At 40.6% G+C, this 22,697-nt stretch overlaps 1 protein-coding gene across 4 annotated transcripts in view; it reads left to right on the top strand.

Annotated features, from left to right (window-relative positions):
- The first annotated feature begins 338 nt into the window (after window positions 1-338).
- LOC145353989 (nuclear receptor coactivator 5-like) overlaps window positions 339-22,697 on the top strand; it is a 47,474-nt gene continuing 25,115 nt past the window's right edge. The window contains exons 1-5 of one of the 4 annotated variants that reach the window (XM_080205052.1): window positions 339-498; window positions 4,388-4,597; window positions 16,050-16,157; window positions 16,850-16,916; window positions 18,988-19,128. In XM_080205052.1, the coding sequence (XP_080061178.1) occupies window positions 4,405-4,597; window positions 16,050-16,157; window positions 16,850-16,916; window positions 18,988-19,128 (509 nt within the window). In that variant the 5' untranslated portion in view covers window positions 339-498; window positions 4,388-4,404. The remainder of the gene's footprint in view (window positions 499-4,387; window positions 4,598-16,049; window positions 16,158-16,849; window positions 16,917-18,987; window positions 19,129-22,697) is intronic. The other 3 variants (XM_080205055.1, XM_080205054.1, XM_080205056.1) reach the window with 3 other exon arrangements.

Genomic DNA, 22,697 nt, shown 5'->3' with positions numbered 1-22,697 from the left:
GTAGGTTCTTTACCCAGCGGGTGGTGAGGGATTGGAATGCCCTGCCTGCTGCAGTTGTAAATGCGTCTAGTTTGGGGGCGTTTAAGAGATCTCTGGATAGGTTTATGGACGAAAAGGGATTGGTATAGGCTAGTGGGTCATTGTTTTTGTAACTGGTCGGCGCAACATCGTGGGCCGAAGGGCCTGTTCTGCGCTGTAATGTTCTATGTTCTATGTTCTAACACATTTTGGTTGCCTTGGTTCCGAAAGCTGCGCACGCGCACTCGACAAGTTCCATGGCCCCGCCCCGTCAAGGACGAGCGCATGCGCACACAGCCTCTGGTCCCAACGTCTTTCTCGAGCATGCGCGTTTTGGGCGCTGCCCCAGGACGCATGCGTGAGATCTGCCGTCGATCACCTCAGAGAGGCGAGTGTGGAGCAGCAGCCGTTTGAGGAGACGAGAAAGCGTCGCCTGCACTAGACCTCAGGGGCTGGCAGTCAGCTTCGCATTGTACAACGGTAAGGCACCCGCGGGCTTTTCTCCTGCCGGGCCGGCTGTGCCAATTGCACAAGCCGCCTCTGGCCGTTAGAGCGAAACCCGCTACCTCTGTAATGGTGGCCATTTCTTTCCGCACAAAAGGGGCCACTCCATCAACATGGCTGGCACGGAGGTGAATGGGACGGCCCCGTCAAAGGCGCCGCTGGGATGGGGGAAACACAAGTTACCTGTAGTCGTGAAAGTAGTGAGTTTGGAGGGACAAGTCGGCAGGGGGGAGAGGCGCTTTCTTGGGGGGGGCTGCGCTGGAGTTTTTTTTGTGGAAGGCTGGTGCGCCCAAAATGGCGGACAGTGTTATGGAGGGGCGGGAGGATCGGTCCTTCGTTATCACCGCCTCCCGGCATCGTCTTTGTGTATTTATACCTCGTGTAGGGGTATCGCCGAAACCGGAAAAAATTGATAGCCCGAGTGCCGCACCAATTTGTCCCTTTTCAAGCAACCCATGTTTTCTCAGTTTCTCTATTTTCACTCTTGGTTCACTGCGCAACGGTGAATTTTGGAAAAAGACAATTTTACTGAGACGGAACGGAGTAAATTACGCCTGTTGAAAATGTAATTCCACTATTCGATGCGATCGCGGCTGAACTACCTCAGCTTCCCCATTCATTGCCCATTAGCGGCTCTGAAGGTGGGCGAGGCTCAGGGGAGGGAGGGGGGTGAACACTTCCATCATTTGTGACGGCCAATCCTCGAATCGACGTCGAACAAAAACATCGTGTGTGCCGGCCGACTGGCTGGTCAGTATCTACCCCTCTCTCGTCTCATTTAAACTTTTTTCAAAAAGTTCCTGTTTGGACGATCCGGGACGGAGAGCGCGCGGGTTTCTCCCCTTCTGGCCGCGGAGTGGGACTGCGCGTGCGCGGTCGGGTTACATTCGGAACTGAACGTGACGGCGCTGCCGACAGTTGCGCTTGCGCGGGCTATTGGTTTGTGGCGGGGTGCGGTGAATGCGCATGCTCCCCGGAGACTCTGCTCGCGGTCGATGTCTCCATGCGCATGCGTCGGAGCCTTCTGACATTACACACCTCCGCCCGGTCATCAAACGAAGCACCCCCTCCCTCTTAGGTTGATTCCGTTACGTGGCGGACGCCCCAGAAGCGATGGGGATGAGTCGCTGAGTGGCGCTGGCGGAACAGGGAGACCTCCGTCCCGTGCGGTGGTGACTGGACCGCAGGGGCGGGCCCAGTGAATGAAAGCGGACAGAAGCGGCGGCATCTTGTGGTGACTTCGAATTCCTAGATTGAAGGCTGCTGTGATTTTAAAATGGCCGGCGCTCCCTTGGGAACGGGAAAGCTTCCGCTCGGCGTGTTTCTCATTCTTTTTTGCGTTATTTTCATCAGTAGGTTTCTACAGACCGACATTTGTAAATGCAGTTTCAAGTTGCTGTTTAGTGGCAAATCGTTTACTCGTCTTTCCCGCTACGTGTGCCGATACTTTTGATTTCGTGCGGCTGTGCATTTCTACCATTTGAAGGATGTCTTAGATGTGATTTTTTTTTCAATAAAAATCTATATCCATTTTGTAAGCTTTTTCTGTTATACTTGTACGTTTGTTTTGGAGCACAATGAGTTCAAGTTTGTTACGAGAGCTTATTCGTTTTTCACTTTCAAGATCTGAACACCTACGCCGAAAGTTGACATTACGCTATCACTATACATCTGGTGATAACCACGGGCACAGAATTGGATTCCAAATTCAATGTGTTGCAAATCTTAAGTTGCGCTTCAATACCATGGAAGCTCACTGTCAAACTTAAATTTGATCTGCTTTGAATAACGTGTAAGTTTTCAGAAGATAACGCTCAGCGCTTTTATGTATTCGAAACAGGAACAAACTTTGATCATTTGTGACTGCGTGGAAATAATACTTTTTGAAAGGACGTTGTTCTGAAGTTCAGATGAATTGCCACGCCTCTAATTATTGAAGTGGGTAATAGTAAAATCTCTTTGATTCAAAAATGAGGGCCTGGGGCATCCAGTTGATCCATATTTTGATTTTGCACTGATGAGGGAATTGTTTAATAATTAAATTCAAGACGCATTTATCCAGCTCTAAGTAGAGAACTACCTGTTATTTCCACCTCCAGTTCTCAAGAATTTATCCTGCGGTCTGTCTGGTCATCTTGATGCAGAGGATAGCCTTGTTTTAATTTCTCCTAATCTCAGTTCAGCTTTTACGTATTAGGTCTCCCAATTTTTTTGGATTTTGTGCGAGACAAAGATAAAATTCTTAACAGTAGATGGAAGTAAGACATCTTAATTGAGAGTACTGTTAAAGTTTCTATATAAAGCTCTTGATCTTTATGTATGTGTTAGTATGGGTGGCACAGTGGTTAGCACTGCTGCCTCACAGTAAGAAGCCTCACAACACCAGATTAAAGTCCAACAAGTTTATTTGGTAGCACAAGCCACTAGCTTTTGGAGCACTGTTCCTTCAGTTCCCAGTTTGGGTCACTGTGTGGAGTTTGCATGTTCTCCCTATGTCTGCATGTGTTTCCTCCAGGTGCTCCAGTTCCTCCCACAGTCCAGAAGACATGCTAGTTAGGCGTATTGGCAAAGCTAAATTATCCATCTGTGTACCTGAACAGGTGTTGAAGTGTGGCGACTAGGGGATTTTCACTAACAGTGCTGCATTAACATAAGCCTACTTAGGATACAAATTTTGAATTCTGGCTTCAATCTCTCCGGGGTAGTGAAGTTTAAAGAAACATGTTTGTCTCACATCATTCCCAACTTTGTGTTAATCAACGATTGGGAAACACGAGGTTTGAAAGTGGTCAGCAAACTCTGGTAGAGATGCTAATTTTCTCATGCTGTATTAGAATATAGATCATTGTAAGGGATTGAAAGGTGAGATGTTTAAGAATTCTTGGAAGGAGCAATACAGTTGGCCAATAATGTTCCTTTAATGTGATCCCTTGCATGGTACATAGCTGAAAATCCATTTCAAAGTTTTCTACATGCAATCTACTATCCACGATTATGTCATCAAATTGAACAGGGGTCTTTAGATGGTGTGGACATCAATGCCAATCTGGGTGAGTATAAGCAATGTTTCCTAGACAGTGCAAGTGTAAAATTGGATGCAGTTGCTTGCTGGAACTGCTTGGAATATGTTCTAATGGATTGGTGCTTGACATTCAAGAGTACAAGTTACTTTGTAAGTATGTTGTTGTTATATTCTTACTATTTTTCTTGCAAAATCTGCAATAATAGCCACTCCTTGTGTGTTGAAGCGTTTTCTGCATCCTTAGTGGAAATGAATGCAACATTCATTTTTCAAGTAGGTATAATAGTGGAATCTAATACAATTTTAGTTTGTATGTTCATTGTCAAGCCTGGAATGTTAAAACGGCTTGATTGTGTGGAATTTTATTATCAGCAAACTTGGGCCCAGCTTCAGAAACGGACAATGGTACATATTATCACTGGTTAATTTTGTATCTTAATTTGGCAAGCTAGCTAATTGCAATGACTGGTGACATTTTTAGTTTTGTGCATCCACGGTAATCTGATTTTCCAGGAAACTAATGGGAGCTGGACGGCAGTTTGCTTGCTCAAATACAGCACTCTTGAATCTTTGCAGTTACTGGAAAAGAGATGATTTCTCTGTAAAATGCTTATCAAAAATTAAAGCAGATGATGTAAAATTCTAGAGTTTTCAGTTACCAACTGACACTAAAATGAAATGCTGGAAACAAATTTGTAATTAATCTGAATATGGTAGCTCTTAACTATCTAAGTCATCTAATTTTTGAAGTTGTCTTGCAGGACACTTGGTAACGACTTCTCCTCAAACGTCTGAAATCTAATGCAAATGGCAATTTTTTCTCTTTTGTTTCACGTGGTAAAGCACGTAAAGGATTCTAAATGATGTCCCGGAGAAGAAGCAGAAGCCCGTCCCGAGAACGCCGAATGCGTGGTGAACGTGGTGCAAGTACCAAGACTGACAGTGCTGATCCTCGAGATCTTGAGAGGCGCATTTTTGTTGGAAATTTGCCCACCGACTCCATGGTGAGGAAGGATTTGGAGGATATGTTCATTAAATACGGCAAGATAAATGGTTAGTATCTGGAAACGTTAGACATTCCAACTGAATCCAGTACTTGATTTTTAATGTCCTACCTATTACTACTTCAAAGGTATGTTACCACAATTTCAGAATTGAATCAAACTACCTCTGCGCTGTTCAATGCCATTTGCTCCTAAGAGGTTAGCAACAGTTTCAGTTGGAAAACACTAAGCCTAAGAGAACTTCTGACCCAGTAGTTTGTTCCTTATTGGGTGGAGCAATATGCTAAAATAATTTGAAGCATTGGTTTGCCTACCTGTGCTGACTGCGCATCTCTGAATTTCCATCTCAAGTAATGGAAATTTTTAAAACTTGTAAAGGGAGAGTGTTGAAACGCGTTACGTGTGGAAAAGGTGAGTTTGATTCTTTGACGTCCAGTTCAATCACATTAGTACTATGGTGTACATAAAAATGTCCTTGGTCTTTGTCAGAGTAAAGTTGACAGTGTTTGGTCCAGAGCATCAGGATAATTTGCAGATTGTTGATCCACTTTCTGCACAAAGTCTACTAACAGTGTGCTTACACTTAGCACAGAGTCAGTAGAATGTTGAACTCGTGTGTGTATATTTTCTCATCTATAAAAGAGCAACATGTTTTACAACATGAAAATACTGTTATGAGGACGTTTGTATGTACCCTGTAATCATCTTTGTAGGTCAGATTATGCCTTATTGTCCAGCATGCAAATTTGCATTCTGGTGTGGCAATAATTCTGCATGGTGCAATGACTTCCTTGTCCATCTTATCGAGTTGCAACTTGGAAACCATCATTGATGTAATTCACTTGAACTTCCCTCAATAACAGGTGATTGGTTGTCCTTGATCCGTCATCCACGGCCTCTTTTCAACATGTCAACCTGTGGTCAATGAATTTGCCAAAAGATGCAATGCTGCAGGAGGTGATGGAGGATAATTTCAGTCATTACAATTCAATTTTATTGTAAGTGAATCTGAACAGTAGTGCTTCTGTCAAAACAACGCCAGAATTTTATAGATTCTTTTATTTCAGGATGCTGGAGATAACTTTTATTTAAGTTTATACCTTGCTGTTGAAGTCCCAAAAGGGAAGAGCTGTTTCTTTGCCTTTAACTGCCCTTCAGGGAACAAGTCATTCTAAATACAGCTAAGTGCTGTTGTTGGCTGTAAACAGAAAATGAAAACAACTTCAAGTTAATTATTAATGTCACTTTTTTTTCTGGCAGCTATTGCCTCTTTGTAATTGGATGGAATTTTGACTTCTGATTCAATTTGAATTTAGTGAACAGTGGAGATGGAGGCCACAACCATATCAGTCATAATCTCATCAAATGGCAGAGCGGGCTTGAAGGACTGAAAGACCTAATCCTGCATGTAGTCCTATGTTCTTAAAATGTATCTATCGACATCCAGGAGTTGTCATTTATTGGAAACTGAACCACCACATGGAGACTTGGATACAAGAACTGATCTGAAGTTTGAAAGTCTGTGGTTACTAGGTTGCCTCTGCCTGTCTACTGCCTACAAGGAGACAAGTCAGGAGAGTTATGGTACATTCTCCACTTGCCTGCTGGATAAGTGCATCTCCCAACAACCGTCAGAAGTTTGACATCATCTAGGATGAAGCAACCTGTCCAGTCAGCACCCATCCACTTCAATATACATCTGCTGCCTCCACCACTGCACAGTGTATGTGATATATATAGGATGCACTGCAGCAATTCAACAAGACTCCTTTGGCAGCACTTCTCAGACCCATGATCTCCTCCATCTGAAAGGAGAAAGATAGGGCCATGGAAAATTATGTCCTACAAGTTATATTCCAAGCTATCTTTATTGGGACTGTTACACTATTTGCCATCTCTTGGTCAAAATCTTGGAACTTCCTCCCCAGCACTGGCCTTATTTGCCCCAAATGAACTGCAGTGATTGAAGAAGGCAGCTCAATACTACCATCACCATCTCTGGACATTTGGAGATGAATGACAAAAGCTGGCCTAGTCACTGCTTCCTTCATCCTATGAAAGCATTTTAAACATTTAACATTTTGTTCATAATCCTTAGTGCTTGTGTGGGTCATGGATGTATATGAAGGGTATGTTCTTGTAAAAAGATGCCTCGTGCACCTGCATGGGTGGGGTGAAATTCAGTGCAAGGAATGTTTTTTCCTCTTCAATTTTGAGTGCCTGAATTCGCCTTCAACAAAATCATGTATCTGTTAATGTTTACCGTTTGCAATTTACTGGCTTCAGGATGCGTGGGAGACTATAATTAACTCAGTACTTCTTCCGTCCAGTGGTTGAAGTTGTCTACCATACAAGCTTGTATCACTTCTAACAATTTTCCAGGAATTGGGAAGTATTGCATCCATCTCCAGACAACTGTTTATCTTCGTATAGTTTTCTAGCTTTGAATGTTGGTCGTTATTGATTGCCATTCGTAATGCCAATTCATCATCCCTCAGATTCACTTGCTAAATTGAAGCAGAAGCATTTATTTAGGCCCGTCTGTTAAGATTGAAGAAGTATGAATAGAATCTTCTTGAGGATTTTTAACGTTGCAAATTGGAAATATCGTTTTTGGGATTGACTTAGTTGAACAGATTTTTGAAAATTGCTCTATCCTTTAAATATTCTACTACAAAAGGAATTTGTGAGCAGAGGCATTAAATCCAGAAGTAGAAGTGTTCTAAAGATGGCACAATCTTAGACTGAAAGTTCAGACAAAATATGGGATGCTGCTGTGCAATTGAATAAGAGTAGTTTGGATTAGTAGATGCGCATGGCAGACAAGATAGAATCTGCCTATGTAGTCAAGATACATAATGTAACATGCAAGTTTGGTTTGGAATTATGAAGTTTTAAGATCTGAAGTTTAAATCTATGAAATGTTGTATAGTTTTGACAGCTGTCCAAAATCTAACTGCCAGACCTGCTGAGATTTTCCAGCATTTTGTTTGTTTGTACTTATTCAGTTTCAAACTCCAGTTCCGTTGGTTTATGTACATTTGTTTATTGTTTGACTTAGTTGACTGGCACAACAATAATGGATTTCCTGTGATATTGCTAGCTCAATAATCAGGTTTCACTATTAATATGCCATTTGTCACCCACATTATTAATGGGCAGGTAAAACCAGGGTGAATAAAACCAAATGACAAATGCAAAATACTGTGAATGTTGGAATCTGAAACAATACAAAAGTTCATCAGAGCTTCGCTGACAAAGGGTCATATAGAACCAGTTTTGAGTCTATCTCTCTACAGATGCTGTCAGACCTGAGATTTTCCGGCATTTTTCTGTTTTTTGTACCTCAGCCAAATGACATTCTGCCACATCTCTGCAACATATAGTATAATCATCAGCATATTGTGTACTGGGGACAAGTCAAAATCATCCTATAATATTCATTGCTAGCATAAGGTGAATCTACAGCAAAAACTATTATGTTTCCTCAGATTCCTATGTCAGTTTATCTGTGTAATTTTGGTTTTTCCCACCATGCAGTAGAATGTTTTCCCGTGCAGGGCAGAGGGGCTTCAGCCTTTTTGGTGGAAATCTGGCTTTTTGACTTTACAATTACTCTCTTCAAAATGGTTTTCTGACCTCTGCCCCTCTTGTATTCCTTCCAAGTACAATTAATTTCTGCTTGTACCTGATTCTAAGCATTGTGTTACAATGCAGAGGTTGACTCCCTTTTGAGAAGTAACACTGAATTCCCCAAAGAGGAAGCCCTTGCCTTGTGGTCTGTTAAGGTGTGTTGTTCAATAATATTTAGTGGTTAACTAATAAAAATACCTGACACTCACTTTAAAATGAGCACTTAATGCATTTATTTAACTAACAGGGAGCTGAACAAGTAACATACAGAATAACATAGGATTCTAATGGAATGCTGTTCAAATAAATACAGTACTCATTTAACTAACAGACATAGTGGAATTCAGCCACTCTCAAAAATGCAACCAGGTTTGTGATTTTGTAGATTTTTGGAGTTCCTCCGTTGATTCTTCTACCTTTTTAAGTGCCTACTGATTTGGTATGTTTCACTAGTTTGTGCATTCTCTGAAGAGATATCAGAAGCTGGCAAAATTGAGACCACCTTGCAAGGCTTGAAAAGTGGCAGTTCTTCTGTTGCTCTCCTGTTTTACCCCCAGCATTGTCTGATCAATCAATTTTCCTAAAATAGGATTGGTCTGACATTATCAAAGCCATGAAATTCCAATTTTATAGGTTCTTGAATGTCTGCTTTAAATGGGGTTAAATTCAAACAAGCAGATTGTCTTATCAAGACTACTGCTTGACTTTTTGATACAATTGTTTCAGCTTGGACTCTATGTATTTTGCATATTAAACCTCCAAGCTCTGAAACAAAATACTAGTCTTTAAAGGGACTCTGCAATATTTTTGTTTCTTCTAGCATTTTTACAATTACCAACATCAAGTTCCAACTTTGGAACAATTATCATGGCTGATTTTGGAAGTGCCAGAACAATTATTGGCTGAGTGCATATCAGATTCCTCAGTCCCTCTTTTGTGCCTTGATTGAGGAGAAGTCTGGGCTGTTGCGGCAAATTTCTGCAGAGGTGGAGAGCATGCAAGTGCTTCCTTCAGACCTTCAGTGGATTTGAATAAAGGATGTTAGTCCATCCTGATTACAAACCCATCGAATTGGAAAATAAATCAGCAGAGGTAGTGTCAACTGGATGTGGGCCACATGCCTGTCAAGTGGAGGCACACTTTGGTAGGTTTTGTAATCTGTTCCGTTCTTAGGTTTGCTGATCGCAAGATTATAGAATCCCTACATGCAGGAGGTGGCCATTCAGCCCATCTAATTGCACTGACTCTCCTACAGGGCTTCTTACCCAGGTCCAAGGCCACATATTTACACTGTTGATCCGCATAGCCTTCACACCTTTGGGCATTAAGGGACAATTTGGTATGGCCAATCCACCTAACCTGCACGTCTTCAGTTGTGGGAGGAAAGCGGAGCACCCAGAGGAATATAAGGTATAAGAGCAAGAGTAGGCCATCTAGCCCCTCGAGCCTGCCCCACCATTCAGTAAGATTATGGCTGATCTGATTGTGGTTCAGTTCCACTTACCTGCCTGCTCCCCATAACCCTTAATTCCTTTATTGGTCAAAAATCTGTTGACTAAACATATTTAACGAGGTAGCATCCACTGCTTCAATCGGCAGAGAATTCCAAAGATTCACTACTCTGGAAGAAGTTCCTCCTCAACTGTTGTACATTGACTCCCCCTTGAGGTTGTGCTGTCTAGTTCTTGTTTCCATTCTAAGTGGTAATAATCTCTCTGCTTCTACCCTGTCAAGCCCCTTCATTATCTTATGTCTCTATAAGATCTCCCCTCAGCCTTCTAAACTCCAATGAGCACAGGCCCAGTCTATTCAATCTCTCCTAAGCTAACCCCCTCATCTCCAGAATCTGGTGAGCCTTCTCTGTACCCCCTCCAAAGCTAATATATCTTTTCTTAAATAAGGGGACCAGAATTGCACACAGTACCCTAGGTGTGGCCTCACTAGTACCTTGTACAATTGCAGCAAGACCTCTCTGCTTTTATACTCCGTTCCACTTGAGATAAAGGCCAACTTTCATTTGCCTTCTTGATCACCTGCAAACTGAGTTTGTGATTCATGCACAAGGACCCCCAGGTCCCTCTGCACAATAGCATGTTGTAATTTTTCAGCATTTAAATAATAGTCCATTTTACTATTATTCCTTCCACTTCACACTTGCCAAATTTATACTCCATCTGCCAGCTCCTTGCCCACTCACTTAGCTTATCCAAATCTCTCTGCAGACTTTGTGTCCTCCACACAATTTGTATTCCCACTCATCTTTGGGTCATCCGCAAACTTAGTTACCCTACACTCGGTTCCTTCCTCAGGTTGTCTATGTATGTGGTAAACAGTTGAGGTCCCAGCACCAATCCGTGTGGCGCACCACTAGTCACTAACTGCCAACTGGAAATGCACCCATTTATTCCAACTCTCTGCTTTCTGTTAAATAGCCAATCCTCAATCCACACTAGCACTTTACCCCCCAACTCTGTATCTTTTATGTTATGCAGCAACCTTTTGTAAGGCACCTTATCGAATGCCTTCTGGAAATCTAAAAACACCACATCTACCAGTTCCCCTCTGTCAACCGCGCTTGTTACAGCTTCATAAAAATCCAGTAAATTCGTCCAACATGACTTTCCCTCATGAATCAATGCTGCGTCTGCTTGATTGAAGCATTCTTTTCCAGGTGTCCTGCTATTTCTTAAGACTCCAGCACCTTCCCAGCTATGGATGTTAAGCTAACTGGCCTGTAGTTACCCGCCTTTTGTCTACCTCCCTTTTTAAACAGTGTTGTTACGTTAGCACATAAACACACGCTGACGTGGGAAGAAAATATAAGCTCCATGCAGACAGTGAATTAGGCTGAAATTGAACCCGGGTCTGAGGCAGCAGCCCTAACCAACATACCATCCCAAATTCTGATTTAGAGTAATTAATAGGTGAACCCAAGCATTAATAAAATCACTAGTAATTGAAGTAATCATTTAATTAGTATTTAGAGCATACCACCAAGTTACCCTTGCAGAAACATGGTCAGATATCCAGTGATCTTGCTGATCTCTTGACCTGATGTTGTGCATACAATGCTTTGTTCTAAACGACTACACTGAGAACATTTTGAACACCAACATATATAGATGAAAGGCTCTCAGCTGTAGACACGTACGTGAATAATTTGGTGTTGTGATCGTTTTTCAATAATACATGTGCAGTCTAATATTTACAGTTTAAAATGTACAGCTTGTTTACATGTACAATTTTACATTGTCAAGATAAAAAGAATCTTCTGCTTTAGATTTAAAATATGCAGCGTTAACTTTTTGTCCCACCGATAGAAAGAACTGAATGATATTTCAAGAGGTGAGTCTTTCTCAATGTCCAGAAAATGATTTAGTGGATTGGCCATGCTAAATTGTTCCAAGATGTGTAGATTGGGGAGATTAAATATGTGGGTTACAGGGATGGGTGGGTAAGATGCTCTGTCGGAGAGCCATTGGAAACTCAATTGGCCAAATTGCCTCCTGCATTGTAGGGATTCTGTGAATGTTGGTGTCTCTACCTCCTCTGAGCCTGTCCTCATAAAGACCTGTCTTTGACTGAGCATTCCCTGTCCTAATGTTTCTTGTGTTTCGTCTGACTTATACTCCTGTAAAGCGCTTGGTGCAAGATGTGTTGTTTATTATAGTGACTCTTTATATCCAGGGTCTGCTGATAAGGCAAATCCAAACCAGTCACAGCAACCTTTGCAAAATTTTGACACTGATAAGTTTGTCAGTACATTATTACAGTCATGCTGTCATATGGGTGGGTTACAGCAGTCAGGCTATTTGGTCAGTCACGTCCATGCTGGCCCCACTCTTCTCTCTCTCTCTCTCTCTCTCTCTCTCTCTCTCTCTCCACCTCCCCGAGGTCTCCAAAAAATGAAGCCTCGGTTGAATAGGCCACCTCGGCACTTAGGCAGTGGCATTCTAAATTCTAGCTGTTCTCTGCAAGCAAGGATTTTCTTCAGGTTGTTACTGCTGCTTTCACTTCATCCTGTATTACATGTACTGACTGCATTGAATGCTGAGGGCACTTTTGTGATTTGATTGGATTCATCCACAGTAAGGGAACTAGCCACGAAATTCCAGCTGTTTGAAGTGGTCTGGAAAGATCTGCATTTCACAACAGACAAGTGCTATAATTTTTTGGTATCTCACTCTGCTGTAACTTTGTGTTATAATGTGTACATGATTCCTTGTCGCACCACTTTTCACACCACTTTGTCTTCAATCACGCAGAATTGAATACTTTAAACTGAAGAGAATGTCATTCTTTTGACTGATTATGTCCACAGACGTGGACAGTTATGATTTTAAAATTCTGTCTGTAGATGGAATTGTGCAAATTCATAAACCTGATGAAGCAAGATCATTAATCAGATTTGAAACAAGTTTTAAAACTGGTGAATAGGCAATGTCATGTAACTATATTAATTTGCCTTCCCATTCCACATGGACAATTTAAAAGCACAAGGTTGTTAATTTTTATGTTGTTCCTTTTAATCCATAGCACAACTGAAGGTTTTCAACTTTGAAAGCATGAATTTGTTGTAATCTCTAATTTTAGCACATGAACAATTCTTTGATTACCTTTCCATTCCGGCTACTTGAGGCACCCTGCTGATGACCACTTCCACAGATGAAAAGCAATATTAATGCAATTGAGTTTCATTAAGCTCTGAATGTTAAGTATCTTTATTTCAAAGGCATTATTCTTTGTCATAAATTTAAATTTCCCAAAATCATTGATATTTGTTTAATTTGTTCGGATGTTGCAAGAAAGGTTTTGTCTAATGTGTATGCACGTACAGTGGGAGTAGTTGAACAATTGTCAACATTCTCTGCCTAATTGGTGACGTGTGCCATTTGAAACACAATTGTCCAATATGAACCAATTGAGTAATCCAGGGCAAGCTTGACTGCAGTAATCGTATTCAGTTTTTCAGTACTTAGCAACTTCTAACATTCGTAACTCTGAGGCTTTGGACTGTGCTTCAATTAAGATCTAATTTATGATTGCTGTTTTATTAATAGCGAAGATTAGCAAAAGCTGTTAATTCCAGGTTTGAAAATTGCAATCAGACAAATCTGTTGCTCTGTCATTGTCTGGCAGACTTATCTCTCAATCATAGGAATCCTGCAGTGCAGAAGGCAGCCACTTGGTCCATCAAGTCTGCACTGACAACAATCCCACCTAGGTCCTATCCCCGTAACCCCACACATTTACTCTGCTAATCCCTCCAACCTCTGCATCCTGAGGCATGTAAGAGGCAATTGAGCATGGTCAATACACCTAACCGTTGCATCTTTGGACTGTGGGAAGAAACCAGAGCACCTGGAGGAAACCCACATGGACATGGAGAGAATGTGCAAACGCCACACTGACAGTGGCCCAAGGTATGATTTGAACACAGGTTCCTGGAGTTGAGGCAGCTAACCACTGTGCCACCATGCCGTTTTCATGGACAGGATATTGAATTTCAAACCGTGGTCCGATTACATAGACATTACATTACATAGTCCATAGAAACTATTTAGTCAGTCATATCCATGAAGGCCCCACTCCCCAACCTCTCTTTCCCCTAGTCCGGCAAAAAAAAGCCCATAATTCTGATTCCTATTTGAAGGCCTCCATTGAATGGGCTTCCACCACACTCAGGCAGTGGCATTCTAAATGCCAGCTACTCCACAAAACAAGGATTTTGTTTAGGTTGTTGCTTCTTTCACAAATCATCTTTGTTTGGTGTTCCCTAGTTCTGGATTATTCTGCCACTGGAATGCAGGTTGAATATCAGTTATTTGAAATTCTTGGGGCTGATTGCATTTTGGATTTCATTTCGTATTTGGACTGGCATACTTGGGTTACAATAGCATAAGTCTAGACTGACTGTAGTCTCAGTTTTTCACTTAATAATGAATACGTGGTATGTACAAAGAAGTTCCCACCCATGACTTTACCTGTGATTCTGCTTGTAGAAATGGGTTCAGAATGTCTATGCAAACAAACAGCTAATTGTCTGGTGCAATCAACGATTTTGTGTTGGATCAGATCATCTCAGGTCAGGAACGTTCATTGAGGTTCCAAAAAATGAAGGTTTTGGATTTATGGATAAAGGATGCTTGACCTGTAGAAATATTTGCTATTTGCGTATTCTTGATTCTACATTTCTAAGTCTTTGGATAATTTTTAGACTGCATAAAATACTAGAATTACTAATTGCTTTGCCCCCGACCCTGAACAGCAATCCCTGATAGGGTTAGAGACTTTGATTCAAAGCAATTTATTGCTTTCTTTTCACTTAACATATCCCCAACTTCTATCTAGCTAATCCTGGGCCTACTCCTAGTTTGTGTATTTGTTTCTGTGTGATCTTGACTGAACTTGATGGCTTCAACAATAGAAGAGTGGAAATTGATGACTTAGCACAATACCCATGCTGAAATCTCTTCATTATGCATAAAATTATGCTGCTGTCACATTGACTAGGGTACAGCTCGATTGTGAGGTTGTTTTAACATTTAGTTGGACATCCACGTTCACTGCTATTGGTCGTTGCTTTTGTACATGTTAATTTATGAATATGAAGCTTGAATGGATTTGAGGTTTTCTCTACAGATGGAAAGAAACAACTTGCCTTGCACAACTTTCAAACCTATTTTAATTTCTTCCACAAAGTGAAAAGTATTGCATGTTGTTTTGAAAGTGCCTGACTCTTCAAGATAGTTTTTATTATCTTGCACCTTTGCTTCTGAAAATTGGCCAGTGTTTAAAACATAGGTTCTACTAATGTTAAAATGGCAATGTCTACTAAATAGCAGTAGTTTTCCCATGGAATAAAATTTTGCAGCCATCTTTTATTGACTTGTATGACAGTTGCATTAAACTAATGTATGACTAATATTTGTTAATGTCTGAAATAAAGATTTTAATGGCTGTTTAAGATGAAAACCTGTCTATTTTATATTGAAGGCATTTGCTGCTTTTGTCTTTTGAAATCCAGATGCATACATTGTTCCAGTTGCTTAAAAGCTGAAGTCCTGTTTAAGTCTCCACTGCTAAAACTTTCCTAATATTCATGCACAAGTTGCTAATGTTAGCCAAATTTAATGTGGAATAACAACCTGCAATCTCGTGCGGTATTCAGGTCACTTTATTATCCATTCAGTAGTCCTCTTGGACACGTATACAAGCATTTTCAAAATAAGTGGAAAAGTCCTGTATGGTGTATGTGCAATGGGCCATTGAGATGAGACAAATGTCATTAGCAAATTTGCAGAGCTAGAACAGATTTGCAAAGTTGGAATGAATTGGGATTTGTTTAAATATTAACATACACTTTTTTAGTACATATTGGTATCTTAAAGATGTTCTAGAAATCCCGATCTAGCACTTCAAATTGCTTTTCTTTGAAGTCATATTTTTAACTAGTAACAAGAATTGCAATTTTCAAGAAGTTGTGTGAGCGGTCAAAGATTTACAATATATTAATTATGCTGTTGCTTTTGCTGGCTGCTTTCAGCATAAAGGCTTCACTTTAGTATTGTCTGCAAGTGGCTGATACTTCAGGAAAAGCTGATTGTTCTTATTGAGGTCTTGCTTGCAACTTTTTTTTTTGGAGTTATTTTCTCTACACTGGAATTTTGCCTGGCCAAGTGAACAGTTTGAAGAATTAATGGACTTCAACATCATTTCTATTGACCTTTTGTGAACTAGACATTGCCAGTTTAACTTGCAAGGGTCAAAGAAAATAATTTTGCTCTGTTGACTGGAGATTTTTGAACATCTGGAATTTTTCCATCCCACAGGTATGTACATTTTCATTAACAACATTAATTTTGCAGCTTTATCAATGCACCATGGATTTGGGTTTGTGCAGTTTGATCGTGTTGAGGATGCTAAAGCTGCCGTGCAAGGAGAGAACGAGCGAATGTGTAGAGGGTACAGATTAGGTAAGAATTTGAGATAACTGCAAGTGTCTTCAAATGTATACTTGTGAATGTATTGGGATTTACAAGCCTTAAAGTATACTTAAAGGAGTGTATTGCTTAATAATTGATGCTCAATTTTATTGTGGACCTCTGTGCATTCGTGTAGTGGTCCATACTTCCAAATGAATGGATTTGAAAAAGCGCAGTTTCGTGTCTTAACACTAGTTTTGGCATGTTTGGCATCCAAGTATGTTTCATTGTGGTAATCCAGAATTTATTCTGAATGTGGTAACATTGCACCACTCAGTCTGTTTGACTAATATGTTTGGTACAACTCAAAATGATCATAGAATAAGTATAATTTTGTGTTCTTGGGATATCTTCCTGTCAATTTTTATTCAAACCATGTGTGAAGATGTACAATAAGTAGTTTATCATCTGATTTTTAACTTTGGCTGTACTGGAGGATTCTTTCCTTTTTTTTAATTTTCCAAGCTTGTTATATATAACATTTCCACCGAGATTTGTATTGTTATGAGCATAATTCAGATGCCAGTTTGTGGTTGCTTGTCTGAAAGAAGTGATTATGCTTAATGTAGTAAAACATTATTGTTAATAAACTTCTATGTTAATCAGCCTTGTCAAATATGTTTGCATTCTTAAGTATATTTCTGTTTTTGTTTTGTACAAATTGGTTGGTTGATTCTTTTCAGATGTTAATATGGCAGCTGAAAGAAGAAATTCGAATAAAACTACACGGAGACCGAGTCCTCCGAGAAGGTAATGAAACTTGTGCATTTTTTTTCACGAGGACAAGACGGTGATGGGATGACGGCCGTTTTTGTTAAAATCCACATAATGCTGTTCTAAAATTGGCCTGTTTGGCCTTTGACTGTGACGTAAGTTCTAAAATATAAATTTTACAGATACCTCTCAGGATTTTGTTTTTGCGTATAGAATCAGTTGTACGTTCTGAAAGCGTTTAATAAAGTGTGTAGTGTTATTGCGTATGTATGTCAACAATGTAATTTAGTTTTTATACAAAATGAATAAAAATTGGTGCATCTTGAAATGAATTGCAACTTGCAATGAATTTTCCAAGTATTCTTTGGGACATTGACCATGTGTCATGGGTCCCAGTTTAGCGTGTTTCTGTTCCACATCACTTTGCATCTCGTTTGCTGTTGCGTCCATTCTCTTTACATGTTGAGGCTTAAAATGCTTGTAATTTTGTGCTCTGCCTCATGAGGGTAAGTATTGGAGGGGAATTGGGTCAAGGGAGCAGAAGACTGATTTAGAACTGGCAATGATTATCTTTTGCCAGAATAACTTGTTGCTATATGCTGCTGCAGCCTATCATTGTTCCTTTCATCTGGAGCACACGATGAAGAGGACTTAAAAGGCTGTATTATGGCTCGTGCCATAACAAAAGTAGTTCAGATCAACTGAATCAGAATTCAGTCATGGAGACTGTATTCTGTAGGTTTGTTTAGGAATGCTGAAACCTGTTCTCTACATGAAAGTTGTAGAATCACTGGTGTGTTGTCCTGCATGCTCCATTAGTCATGATATATATATATATATACACCAGTATCCAGAATGCTTGATTTATACTGGTATCAACAACATGGCATGTGCAACCTCCTGAATGATGACTTGAAAGGAGCAGCTTGTCAATAGATACCATCACTGGAGTTTCTTGCAGCACTTTGTTCATGATTTTTGTGGATCTCCGCCACATTCTTGGTGAAAATCACTTTTCTTTAGGTACAAATTCTTTCCCTCTTCCATTTGTACTGTTTCTTTTGTATAAAATAGTAAATAAAAGGTAAGTAACAGCACAAGATTCCATTTGGAAGTGCTTGGACGTTGTGATCAGAAAGTAACTCCTAAGAAAATCATTTTCGTGCCATATCTGGAAAATGGGTGTGGCATAGAATCTGAATCTTCGGCGCTGTTGATGGCTTAACTGGATCTTGGGCATATAGACGACTTTGCTGCAATTCCATCCTAAATGATTCAGTGGAGTGGGTGGGGGCATCAAAAGAAGCAGTCAACTAAATGCAATGATGGCAATGATTTACATCAAACTGGAGGATGGGAAAGATCTTCTGGGTTTAATGCTCTGATCTAGCCATGAACTTAAAAGCCATGGCATTTTATTCAGGTTCTTTAATTATATAAACCAGACATCAGCATAGTGATCTGTTACGAAATGCATACTGTCAGCCATCAATTGTTAAACTCTCAACTCAAATTATCTTCAGACCACTCCTTTTTTTCTAGTGTTAAATTATACAGTTCTCAAATACTATTTAAGATGTATCATAATCAAATGTATTGAGTTTGATGATTTATGTGCAGCTGAGAATCTGAAAATTTCCCATCCCAAAGTGGTGTTTTTTCCCTAGCCAGCAAGCTTTAATGGTATAGTTATAAATTGCTTCACGTGGGCTGTAGTGGCATTCCAGAAATGCTTAGCAGGTTTTCATTGTTAGTGGTAGAGATTTGGAAGGAGACAGAGCAAAACATACCAAGTTGTGAAAACTGCTTGTATCAGTTAGCTAAATGTTCCACTAAACCACACTAACCTGTTTTATTAGCTGCTTCGGGAGTACATGTAGGTATATTTTACACCACTCCGTCAACTTTTTTGCCCCTTGAATTTATATATGAACAATATATCAGTTTACTCTGCATTGGTGGTATTAGCTGTTAGACTTCAAATTGAAAACTTGTAGTCTATAAGTATGTGCATTAGCACTTTGGAAGTTTTAAGATTTAGCTTCAATTGTTATAGCAGCTGGCATTTTTTTCTAAATAACCTCATTAAATTGTTTGCTTTTCATAGAGATCCATTTGCCTTTGGTGATGAACGTGATGTAAGACGTGAACGCTCTCCACTTAGACCTGCCAGAGATGAGCGAGATGCAAGGGATCCCCTGTATGATAGGTACAGGGATGCTAGAGACCCCAGGGACCCAACCTACAGGTAAAATTATTCATTTTGGATTTTTTTGCCTGCCTTTCAAAAGAACATTTGCAACAATCAAACGACCAAAGTATGTAATTTAAATTACATTGTTAATTATGTTAAATTTGAAACATTGATTATTGTATGTCTTAAGCGCTCCATTTTGTTTTTGACAGAAACTAAAACTATAACATCTAGTTTGAAATTTCAAATGTCAGACAGCAACTTAGTGACAGATTTTAGCGCAGGAGAAAACCACTGAGATTGTTAAGTCACATGATTCCCTTTTATATCGAGAAATCAACAAAGGGAACAACTTTGCTGTCTTAATTCTACCCGTGAATTTAGGCCATTGAGGTATTTACCTTTGTGACTAAATGACGACAGGTGTTTCAAGTGGCTTGAAATGTGTTGGTTTTGAGAAGCTGCCAATCTCCTGTCGCTCAGTTACGTCGCAATATACCACGCAGAATTGCCATGTCATGCATTTACACACACGAATAATTGGAATGTACTGAGAATTATGGTGAGTATCTGTAAAATCTCCAGCTCCTGAGGTGGTTTGGTGCTTCGTTTCACTTATGGCATTAGAGAGAATTGAACATGGATCCAAATTTGTGGATTGGCAAAACATTCAAGGACTTCAGAGAGAAGTATGAAAATGAGTGGACACAAGTTCAGAGCAGCTGATTAGGATTTCTGAGATTTACGGCAGATTTGAAGTTGAATGTTGAGTCAGTACTTTAGGGAAAGGTCAAATCTGGTTTCCAAGTAGCTTTATGTAGCTAATCAGTTGCATTATACTGCCATGTGGAACATACCAACTGTCAGGAGAAATCACTTTTATTTAAGAACATGTCTTTTGTTGTCATGTGATTTTCCAATCAAAATTAAGGATAGTGTTACTTGATTCCTTTTACCAAAGGCCAAGTTGTGGGCTTGAGGCAATGCTCAAGTATCTTGTCTCTTGCAGTGTTAATTTTGTATCCCTACCAAGCTTTGTTTCTAAATCTTGATAAGCTTTGGTGTGTTCTTCAGCATTCATCTCAGGACATGCTACACTGTAATAATTTTACTATGTTTTCATGTGACTCGATTCTATACAAGTACAGGCAGTACTAAGATGATGTTCAGTGTTGTCTTTTGATTCCTTCTGAACTCAATATTAATGGAAGTTTGAAGAAATTTAAATTTTTATTTCATCTCCTAGCTGTGCTTTACCAGATCAAGCTGCAATCTCTTTGCTCTTCCTCCCTGCGATACTGGTAACTTGTACATTTGTCTTTCCTCCTCCAACTGCAACATTTTTATCCAGCATCTATAGCATAACAGATGTCTTGTAAAGCAGAAGTTGTTGATACCAAACCACAGGAGGCAATTGGACAAATGGCCGCAAGCTGGGTCAGAGGTATGTTTTAAAAGAAAGAGAGAGCAGTGTGGATTTAGAGAAAAAACTCCAGAGCTTAGGACGGAGACAACTGCAAGCATAGGTTTCACGGTGGAGTGATTAAAATTGGGGATGCTCGAGAGGCCAGAGTTAGGCCTTGGTGGATTGAATAAAAGGAAGTTCAACAGGGGGAGAAGTGATGGTATAAAAGGACTTTAAAGCAAGGTGGTGTTGTTTCACCGTGTGCTAACATTGGACAGCAACTTCAGGGCTGCTAAGTGAACAGGACTTTGAATAAGACTTGGATGGCAAAATTATAATTTGCTGAGTTTGCGCAGAATAGAAAATGGGAGGTAGGTCAGGAATGTGTTGGCAAAGTTGATTTTAGAAATAACAATTATGGATGAGGGTTTTAATGGCAGGTGAGCTGAAGTGGGGATGTATTGAATAATGTTGGAGGTGGAAATTGATTGTCTTGGTGATGAAATAGAAGCTCATTTGTGAATCAGGTATGACACCAAGATGGTGAACAGTTTAATTCAATATTTGACATGCCATTGAGTTGGACTAAGGAACAGTATTGTGGAGCCTGAAAAAGCATTACTTTGGTTTTTTCCAGTGTTTAATAGTAGGAAACATTCAGTGGAACAGTTGAGTGAGGTAGATGTTACTGTTGTCACTTGTCAGGTACTTGTAAGAATATGAAATGCTTGGGTCTCACCTGGGAATCATCTAGCTGTTACAATGGAGAGAGAAGAAATTTGCCACATTAGGAAGCATGTTAAATGACCTGACCCTTTTTATCCTGTAGCAGTGGAGTTAAGAACATAAGAAATAGGAGCAGGAGTAGGCCATCTAGCCCCTCGAGCCTGCCCCGCCATTCAATAAGATCATGGCTGACCTGTTGTGTCTCAGTTCCACATTCCCACCCTCTCCCCATAACCCTTAATCCCCATGCCTATCAAAAACCTATCAACCCGTGTCTTAAATATATTTAGCGAGGCAGCCTCCACCACTTCAACGGGCAGAGAATTCCAGAGATTCACCACCCTTTGAGTGAAGAAGTTCCTCCTCAACTCTGTTCTAAACCCCCCCCCACTTTATCTTGAGGCTGTGCCCTCTAGTCCTACAGTCCTTTCTGAGCGGGAAGAGCCTCTCCACCTCTATCCTATCCATCCCATTCATCATCATATATGTCTCAATGAGATCTCCCCTCATTCTTCTAAACTCTAACGAGTACAAGCCTAGTTTATTCAGCCTCTCCTCATAGTTCAACCCCCTCAACTCCGGAATCAGCCTAGTAAACCTCCTCTGCACTCCCTCCAAGGCCAAAATATCCTTGTGTAAGTGCGGCGACCAAAACTGCACACAGTACTCCAGCTGTGGCCTCACCAGTGCCCTGTACGGTTGCAGCAAGACCTCCTACTTTTATATTCAATCCCCCTCGCTATGAAGGCCAGCATCCCATTCGCCTTCCTGACCACCTGTTGCACCTGTAGGCTGGGTTTTTGCGACTCACGCACAAGGACCCCGAGGTCCCTCTGCACTGTCGCATGCTGCAGTTTTTCGCCATGTAAGTAATAGTCCTTCCTACCATTATTCCTACCAAAGTGGACAACCTCACATTTGCCAACATTAAATTCCATTTGCCAGTTCCTGGCCCATTCGCCCAGCCTATCTAAATCCTTCTGCAGACTCTCCACACAATTTGCCGTTCCACCAATCTTGGTGTCATCAGCAAACTTCGACGCCGTGCACTCGGTTCCCTCTCCCAGATCATCTATATAAATGGTAAATAGTTGAGGCCCCAGCACTGACCCCTGGGGCACTCCACTAGTCACCAACCGCCAATCTGAATAGCACCCATTGACCCCCACTCTCTGCCTCCTATTTGACAGCCAATCCTCTATCCACGCTAACACCCTACCCCCAACTCCATGCCCCCATCCTTCTGTAATAACCTCTTGTGAGGCACCTTAACAAACGCCTTCTGAAAATCAAGAAACACCACATCCACCGAGCCTCCTCTATCCACTGCCCTAAACACATCCTCATAGTTGTATGGCAGTGACGTTAACTATTCCTCCTTAGCCTGCCTGCAGCCTTTGGCATGGCTGAACACACCATCTTCCTCCAGTGTCTCTCTGCTATTATCCAGTTAGACGTGATTGGTTGTCTTGGTGATGAAATGAAAGCTAAT

The sequence above is a fragment of the Carcharhinus amblyrhynchos genome, chromosome 16 (assembly GCF_965287045.1).
Source record: "Carcharhinus amblyrhynchos chromosome 16, sCarAmb.v2.hapA, whole genome shotgun sequence".
Taxonomy (NCBI): Eukaryota; Metazoa; Chordata; class Chondrichthyes; order Carcharhiniformes; family Carcharhinidae; genus Carcharhinus; species Carcharhinus amblyrhynchos.
The sequence above is the reverse complement of the archived record's forward strand: the minus strand, read 5'-3'. Positions and strand labels throughout refer to the sequence as shown.